Below are 9,932 nucleotides of genomic sequence, written 5' to 3' on the forward strand. Positions count from 1 at the left end.
GAGCAAGGGGGATGATGGGTGTGGTGTGTGAGGTCCTGGCAGTACCCAGAGATCAACGAAAATGAGCATGCACTTGTTAGTGTCGGGAGGGTACCTTCTGGCGAAAGCGAGTCCAACTCGTGATCAGGCCGTGGGGAATTATACACACACACACACACACACACACACACGCGTGTGCGTGCAGAAGGATGCCACAACTATATTTACCGACACACACACACACACACACACACACACACACACACACACACACACACACACACACACACACACACACACACAGGCTCAAACAACGCGTGGGCGTAGCTGGATGTCACAGCTATTTATACCCACACCCACACACACACACACACCCACACCCACACACACCCACGCCCACACACGCCAATTGGCTATTTTCACTAGATGCAAATGTCATTAAAAGCTTACTTTATTATAATGCTTTCCATTAGATTAACCATATATATATATATATATATATATATATATATATATATATATATATATATATATATATATATATATATATATATATATATATATTATCGAGAAAAAAATGTAATTGGCTTATTTTCGATAAAGTGAACGGTATTGATTCACAGGGTGGGGTAACATTTCATCCCCACCTTTGCCGCTCGTGAGTAACCAGCGAGTGTCTCCGCCCTCTTAATCTTTTCCGAAATTATCTTCCCTTTGGTGACACACGTATAGGAACATGGCATCCAGAATGTGGTGTGTAGTGGGCAAGTTTGCCATGATAATTTTCGTGACATCATCTCCTCCCCCACCCCGTCCCTCCTCCACAGCGAGCACATCCGCCACAAGTGTGCGTTTGGTGCAGCTGTAGACGGTTGCCATGCCGTGCCGCCCTCACATATTACAACCATGACCAATTCCTCCCGCAGGGCCGTAATTTCTGCGGGGTCTAGGGGGGCTATAGCTCCCTCCAGTGTTTTCTATACCGGCCTCAAAATGTCCCTAAAAGTGCTTATATTTAAAAAAAAAATCCCCCTGCTTGTGCATGCTCGCTTTGCTCTCCCCCTCCACCTCCCACCCCACCCCTCTCATGAATCAATTATCTCCCACCCCCTAAAAAATCCCAAAATTACGGGCCTGCCCCGCCTTACTTCCGTTCCTTCCCAATACATCTCCCATCAACACACACACACACACACACACCTAACAAAGAAAATAGATAGACAAATAGAAAGATAGTTACACATAAGTATGTAACTGACTGACACGGTGCACTAAGATCTATTTTTTTACTAATTTATATTTAAGGTCATAAGAGAAAAGTCGGGACTTCATGGACACTCACGCTTGCTTCCTCCCGGTGACCTTATCAAGATGACTTTCTCCTGTACACCGTCATTCATGAACTGCTGAAGGCCTTGGGGACTCGAAAGTCGGGAACGTACGAGGATCACGGCGTGAACCACCGATCAAGGAGGCCAAGAGGGAACAAGTGTCCACAGAATCATAGGGAGAGGATACAAAACAGGAGGTGGCGGAATGGAGGAGGTGCAATAATTATGATATGTTGCACACACCAATACACACGAACAGGTTTTTTTGCACACAATGTAATGTAGTGTGTGTGTGTGTGTGTGTGCGTGTGTGTGTGTGATTCACTCACGATCTTATCACGTGCTGGACTCGTAATCGCCAGCCACTACCCTTCCGGAGCGAGGTTTGGGGGGTCTTTTCCGTTTGGCGTACAGCGCTAAAAGTAATTTTAATATAGATTTTTCTATGTATTTTTGTCCGTAGAATCAGAATATCACATTATTTTTTTGGAGAAATTAACAGTTTTTGAGTTATTTGCCTTTAAAGTTATTTTCTTCCTATCTATTACTACTGAAGGAATTCAAACTTTAAAAAGTCGTAATATTCAGTATTATATACAATTTATGGATCTTTTCCGTTTGCAAACCTTCAGCAGTCATGGAAACGCTTTGAAAATCCAATTCAAGGACTTTTTTTTTACTCTTGAAAATATGGGATAATGTTTCGTCGCCTCTGGTGCTCCTCGCTGAAATAAGTCACATATACATGAGGGGGGTCCAGGAGGCGTAGCCCCCTGGTTAGGGTCGTAAAGTTCGGTTAAATATGCTCCGATCCTAAGCCCTCTGCGAGCTATTTTGAGGCTGCTGCAGCGTAAAGGAAAATAACTTAAAAACTGTTCGTTTCTCCATAAAACGGTTGTCATATTCGGATTCTACGGACAAAAATACATAAGAAAATCTATATTAAAATTAATTTTAGCGCTGTACGCCAAACGGAAAAGATCCGGTTTGGGACTCACCATGGGTATAGTGACCTCACCCCCGTATCACCCTTGCTCAAGGAAGGGGGGACGGGCAGTAACCGCTCCTTGTCAACGGGAAAACCTTTCGGCCTGAACATGAGTCAAACCTCATTTTGCTGGGATGACAGACTGCCATGGTCTGCTCACGCGCTTGACTCGCGATCCCCAGCCAGTACCCTCACCGAATGAGCTTGGACCTCTGTGATGGATCTTTGGTTAATGCTGGAACCAACCACACACACAAACACACACACACACACACACACACGGATCTCCGTAGTGCAGTGGTTGACGCGTTTTCCTCAACCTAGAGGCCCCGGGTTCGATTCCCGGGCTGAGTGGGGACGAACCGCCCAGGGATCGTTAGTCTATCGCGTGATCAGACCATGGTAAATTACACACACACACACACACACACACACCCGAGAGGCGGGGCACGACCCCCGAGTGACACCTGGTACCCATGCACTGTATGGCACACAGTGGGAACGGATAAAATTAAGACGCCCACCCGTGTTCACTCCGCCCGGGAATCGAACCTGGGGCTTCTTTGTCGTGAGGTGAGCGTGCTAAACACTGCACAACGAGGCTCAGTGTGTGTGTGTGTGTGTGTGTGTGAACTATACAATAAGTATTAAAATATAGAATTAATCACCAATGAATATACTTTTATTTTTAAATGTAATAACTTATCTCTCTCCACTGTGCATCCCGGCGCAACTGTATAAAAGAGACTCTCCTGGATAATACGCAAAAGGCCCAGACGAAGGAAAAGACGGGACTTATTGATTAACGTGCCTGACAGACCCCGCCCATGTGACTTTTCTTGTTGAAAATTATTACTACCCTACTAAAATTGCTGCTGATTGTGATAGTAATGATGACGACGACGATGGTAATTCGGATTTATTACTTATTGCACAACATCGATACAATCAATAGCATAATAGAAGGGCATCAGCAGTATCAAAAACAAATACTAACCACAACTAGAATAAGGAAGAAAAGGAGGAAGTTGGAGAATGTTTGTCGTGACCTCAATACCAGCCTTAAGAAAAATCATCCACCCACATAAAATATTTAAGCTGGTGGGGGGTTCCTTGCTCCCAGCTGACATTTGTAGGTCAACCAAACATTCGCAAATAATCCTGGCATGCCCGCCGCCCTTCCTGCTACGGGTACCTCTTCACAAACAACAAACACTAAGGGCGGTATTCTCAGACGCTTCCGCCTCTCACAGCAACAATTTCCAAAGGCCTTGAAAGGAAATCAGTCGGGTTCTAATGAGTTTTTTTTTAGGTTCATGTTATAGAAATGGCTCAAACTGCCACCAGTCATTAAACTATCCCTGGAAATGCTCACAACTCCTACGAAAGCCTTCTCAAATGTATGGACTTGGGCACCGATTTTTTTTTTTTTTTTTTTTTTAAGAATATGCCCCTTATAATAACTTTTAACAAGACATGAATTATGCAATTGGTATCCATTATCGGATGTACAATATTCGAATGTTTGAAGAATTACGGATCGCCAAGTTAACATTAAGACAATAAATGGAAACTGATACGAATACTCTTCGGATATGTCAATATTCGAGTTTGAAAATTTACGGATCGTCAAACTCACAAAAAGGCAAGAAATGGAAACTGATACCCATATTTCTTTTTCCTGACATTTTAAAAACGTTCATATGGGATAGCTGTTTGGAGGTAGTGGGGCTCGATCGGGTTTAAAGACCGGAGGCTCATGTGTGTTGGCTGAATCCATCTAGGGCTGAATCATCGCTTTAAATATAATGAACGTGTTTGCGTGTGTGTGTGTGTGTGTGTGTGTGTGTGTGTGTGTGTGTGTGTGTGTTAGCTTCATGACAGTAATTAACGATGTAGAAAACCATATTAAAAACGTAATGACCGAGGTGATGACTGACCATGACACGCGTTGACGTCCATGTGAAGTGACTTTTCGCACGTTGCTGAGCACTTGATGTACCTATGCTGTACATGACTTCGCTCGTTCGTATGTGAAGAATAAGGTTTACACACGCTTGATATTTCACCCCAATTCTGTGGTATAAGGCCACGCTAAAATGTACCAGCCTTCGTAAAATTAAAATAATCAGACTTTCATATCTGACCATTCTCAAATCAATTTACAACGATTCTGCTGAAGCGACGACGACGACACACACACACACACACACACACACACACACACACACACACACACACACAGGTAATATTACGCCATTTCCCATAGAAACACTCACGGTCACACCCAGTAAGCACAGGCGGCAGATGGACGCTCCCCACTCCCCTCCGCTCAGCCCATGTCACACCCACCTCCGCCTCCGCTTCCTCACCCCCGACTATGTTTCCCGCCAGTTACCCACGTACGGTCAACTGTCAGCTCATTTTTTCGGTAGATTATTCAATACTACTAGATGCTGTGGTGTTAGGAGTGGCAGTAGTGTATATGTATTAGCGAGGTTTCACAGAACAATGGTATAGATGCTGCTGCACGTACAGTATGATTCAAGATACCTGTTACGACTCATATAATTATAGTTACTTACGATTTCGATTAGTTTGAGAAAGCCGGTGAGGGTGCAGATGGCCTTGATGTTGAATGTTAGACCCATTTTTGACACTTTACGTTGATCCTCCTTTCCCCTTTAACTTCTACTTTGTGCGTAGTGCCGTGCCGCGTCTGGGCTATTTATAGGTTACGCTGCCGCAGTCATGTGGAGAAAGTGTTGTACGGTCAAAATTTTGCTTTAAAAATACTGTAGTAAAGGTCCTATTGAAGTTTCATATAGATTCTGTAAAGGCAATATTCTATACATATTGCATGGACAAGAGTAACTGACCTAATAAATCGTGCCAACACCGGGAGCAATGCATGACGTAAACTTTTATTTTTACGGTGACGGAATGTTGGTTTCTAAGAAGACCCGATGAACAAGGAGAGACTTTTATGTTGAGGTAGTGTATTAAACATGCAATTCATTATCCGCTTCTCTCTCTCTCTCTCTCTCTCTCTCTCTCTCTCTCTCTCGGAAGGCTCCTCAACGACGAGTACGTGACACCCGAACAAAAAACTGCTCTCGGACGCGTCCCTCCACCCCGTCCGTGTAATATACGGTATAGAGAGGTTGCACGTGACGTCATCATCAGCGATCAGCTGATCACTTCTCAGCTGCCCCGCAAAGGCCCACCATTTTGGGAGACACATATTTACCGCAAGAGAGCTCCTCAGCTTTTCCCCGCCATGTTACTGTGTTGGTGTTTGTGTTAGTGGCCCTTCTATTACTGTGGTGGTGTGTGTGTTAGTGTCCATCAATTACTGTGTGGGTGGGTGTGTTAGTGTCCATCTGTTACTGTGTGGGTGGATGTGTTAGTGGCCCATCTATTACTGTGTGGGTGGGTGTGTTATTGGCCCATCTGTTACTGTGTGGGTGTGGGTGTTAGTGTCCATCTATTACTGTGTGGGTGGGTGCGTTATTGGCCCATCTATTACTGTATTGGTGTGTGTGTTAGTGTCCATCTATTACTGTGTGGGTGTGGGTGTTAGTGTTCATCTATTATTGTGTTGGTGTGGGTGTTAGTGTCCATCTATTACTGTATGGGTGTGGGTGTTAGTGTTCATCTATTATTGTGTTGGTGTGTGTGTTAGTGTCCATCTATTACTGTGTGGGTGGGTGTGTTAGTGGTCCGTCTATTACTGTGTGGGTGTGGGTGTTAGTGTCCATCTATTACTGTGTGGGTGGGTGTGTTAGTGTCCATCTATTACTGTGTGGGTGGGTGTGTTAGTGGTCCATCTATTACTGTGTGGGTGTGGGTGTTAGTGTCCATCTATTACTGTGTGGGTGGGTGTGTTAGTGGCCCATCTATTACTGTGTGGGTGAGGGTGTTAGTGTCCATCTATTACTGTGTGGGTGGGTGTGTTAGTAGCCCATCTATTACTGTGTTGATGTGTATGTTAGTGTCCATCTGTTACTGTGTGGGTGTGGATGTTAGTGGCCCATTTATTACTGTGTGGGTGGGTGTGTTAGTGTCCATCTGTTACTGTGTGGATGGGTGTGTTAGTGGCCCATCTATTACTGTGTGGGTGGGTGTGTTAGTGGCCCATCTATTACTGTGTGGGTGTGGGTGTTAGTGTCCATCTATTACTGTGTGGGTGGGTGTGTTAGTGGCCCATCTATTACTGTGTGGGTGGGTGTGTTAGTGTCCATCTATTACTGTGTGGGTGGGTGTTAGTGGCCCATCTATTACTGTGTGGGTGTGGGTGTTAGTGTCCATCTATTACTGTGTGGGTGGGTGTGTTAGTGGCCCATCTATTACTGTGTGGGTGTGGGTGTTAGTGTCCATCTATTACTGTGTGGGTGGGTGTGTTAGTGGCCCATCTATTACTGTGTGGGTGTGGGTGTTAGTGTCCATCTATTACTGTGTGGGTGGGTGTTAGTGGCCCATCTATTACTGTGTGGGTGTGGGTGTTAGTGTCCATCTATTACTGTGTGGGTGGGTGTGTTAGTGGCCCATCTATTACTGTGTGGGTGGGTGTGTTAGTGTCCATCTATTACTGTGTGGGTGGGTGTGTTAGTGGCCCATCTATTACTGTGTGGGTGTGGGTGTTAGTGTATCTATTAATGTGTGGGTGGGTGGGTGGGTGTTAGTGTCCATCTATTACTGTGTGGATGTGGGTGTTAGTGTATCTATTAATGTGTGGGTGGGTGGGTGGGTGTTAGTGTCCATCTATTACTGTGTGGGTGTGGGTGTTAGTGGCCCATCTATTACTGTTACTGATAGGTGCTACACTGCCACTCGCGGTAGGTAGACAGGGGCTGCCAAGTATAGGTCAGTGGGCTTTTTGCGAACCCCTTACGTTCTTATGTTCTTACTAAACACCGCCCGGGGATGCCCGGGGTTAAATTAGTCATATATTCATTGTTCTTATCATCAAATATATCTTGAAGTTTGATAATAAATGTATATACTGTATGTCCATCATCATTTGACAGCCTAATGGATAGTTATATAACGAAGCCTAGCCTCACTGTCCAGATTTTTTGCATATTCACTTAGATTGTGTTATGAAGACGGGAGGCACGGGCCGGCCATCATCAGGGCGCAGGGGCTCAGCTGATCGCTCTTGCCTCCCAAAATGGCTGACAGTTGTTCCTAAAACAAAAGCGAAGCGGTGTGACGTCAGTGCAACCCCTCTATATGCAACACAACAAACGCGAAACCGTCAACCTGCAAGTAACTTCACCTCTATTACTAGGGTGACCACCCGTCCCTTAAAATACGGAATCGTTCCGTATTAGAGAATGAAATGGTGTGTTCCGTTTTGAACCAATACGGAACGCCATTTGTTCCGTATTTGTCTGTCTGAATGGGCAAGCAGATAAAATTCAGGATTTTAAAGCTGTAGTGATGGCATTTTTCGGTTAATCAAAAAAAAATCAGGCCGTAAAATTGTGTGTTTGTCAAGGGTCGTCCTGAAATACATGTACAGTACGCGACCCCCCTTCCTCCTGCCTCCACAAGCAGCAGGCAACAACTGTCACGGCAGGGCAAGCTACAGAAATTTTAGGGTTGCCACCCGTCCCTTAAAATACAGATTCGTTCCGTAATGGATAGTGAGATGTTCCGAATTTTTCTGATCTCAAGGTGGCAACCTTATCTATTACTAAACATCAAGATAACATAAAAGTCCTAAGTTTGATGAATTGCGATGTCTTGTTACAACAGAAAATTTTGACGTAATTGCTATAACCAAAACATTCATCGACACCTCAAATATTGATTTGAGTTCAGTACAACATAGATGGCTACAGACTCTTCAACAATGATTGTGTTAACCGTAGAGGTGGTGATGTCGCCCTTTACGTCAAAAGCTATTTGCAACCCACTGACAGAACACCAAGAGACAGTAACGTTGAACATTTGTGCGTGCGAGTAAACATTGCAAAAATCAATTTAAATATGTCACCTACAGGCCTAAGGGGCAATCACTCGAAGAAGATGTTGAAATGTACAGTGTTTTAAGGCAGTCACTTAATAACAGCGACTCACTGATATTAGGAGACTTTAATCTCCCCATATCGACTGGGTGACACCGTCATATACAGAAGGCGAGTCACATAGAATGATCGAATTTTTAGGATAAAATTATCTAAGCCAAATGGTTACTGAACCAACTCGACAAAATAACATACTAGACCTTGTTACAGTGACCCAAGATAACCTAGTCAGTAATGTTACGGTAGGAGAACACCTCGGCGCGTCGACATTAGAGCTCAAACAACAGTGACTGCAAATAAAGTAAAGGTGCCCAGTTTCAAAAGAGCTACTTTCGTTGAAATCCGACAAAAACTAACAGAAATACAACTATCAGATGATGGCAACGTAGAGGAAGCCTGGCTAAACTTTAAAAATCATTTACTCACTCAGCAGAACACATTTGTCCCATTGTGCGAGAAGCAAAGTAACACTAATAATGACCCACCTTGGGTTAATAGCGAAATTAAACATTCGGTTAAGGAGAGAAAATTGTTTTACAGGCTAAAGAAAGAACAAAGCACGCCCGAAAACATAGACTTTATCATAAAGCCAGGCGGCGAGTAAAAAGATTAGTATGTCAGGCAAAGCGTAGATATAAAGAAAATATTGCAGCCAACTGTAAAAATAATCCAAAATCCTTCTTCAGATATATAAACAATAGGAAGGCGATCACAAGTGGAATTGGACCTTTAACAAACAATGACGGTGAACTAGTGACTAACAGCCAACACGTTGCAAACCTATTAAACAGTTGCTTCTCCTCGGTGTTTAATACTAGCAGTCTTCCCACCACTACCACCAACACCAGCGACGACAACAGTACTAACGTAAATCTCGAGCATGCATTGCCTAACTTTGTAATGACTACAGATGAAGTCCTAAAAGCTCTCCAATCCCTTAAAATAAATAAAAGTCTCAGGCCTGACAAAGTATATCCTATATTGGCTGATACTGCTTAAACAAACAAAAGAGCGAAATACTCTCCTCCCTCACAACCGTATTCAATATGTCCTTGCGACAAGGCATCGTCCCTTTGGATTGGAAAAAGGCTAACGTGACACCGATTTTTAAGAAAGGAGACAAAAAAATACCAGGTAATTACAGGCCCATTAGTCTAACTTCAGTTGTAGGTAAGCTACTCGAGAGCATAATTAGAGACAAAATTGTGAGTTACCTTGAAAGCCACTCATTAATTGGGGATTCACAACATGGCTTCCGTAACAAAAGATCCTGCCTATCAAACCTATTGACCTTTTTAACGACCTCTTCTTAGTTTATGACGTAACCAAATCATTGGACATAGTCTATCTTGATTTCCACATCATAAATTACTTTATAAATTAAAGCAACTAGGTATTGACGGTCAAGTACACCAATGAATCTCGAATTGGTTGAACAACAGACAACAAAGAGTGGTGATCGACAGATTTAGAGTCGGCGCCGGTCACTAGTGGCGTCCCTCAGGGCTCGGTTCTTGGCCCAGTGCTCTTCATTATTTACATCAACGATGTGGATGTTGGAATCAATAATCGCATTAGTAAATTTCCAGACGACACAAA

The 9,932-nt window shown here is 43.7% G+C and overlaps 1 protein-coding gene across 1 annotated transcript in view; it reads right to left on the reverse strand.

Annotated features, from left to right (window-relative positions):
• Positions 1 to 5,042, reverse strand: part of LOC127004563 (uncharacterized) — a 14,954-nt gene extending 9,912 nt beyond the window's left edge. Inside the window, exon 1 of the mRNA XM_050872413.1 lies at positions 4,884 to 5,042. Within this exon, the coding sequence (XP_050728370.1) occupies positions 4,884 to 4,949 (66 nt within the window). The 5' untranslated portion in view covers positions 4,950 to 5,042. The remainder of the gene's footprint in view (positions 1 to 4,883) is intronic.
• Positions 5,043 to 9,932: the final 4,890 nt, after the last annotated feature.

This window comes from Eriocheir sinensis, chromosome 3, assembly GCF_024679095.1.
Source record: "Eriocheir sinensis breed Jianghai 21 chromosome 3, ASM2467909v1, whole genome shotgun sequence".
Lineage (NCBI taxonomy): Eukaryota > Metazoa > Arthropoda > Malacostraca > Decapoda > Varunidae > Eriocheir > Eriocheir sinensis.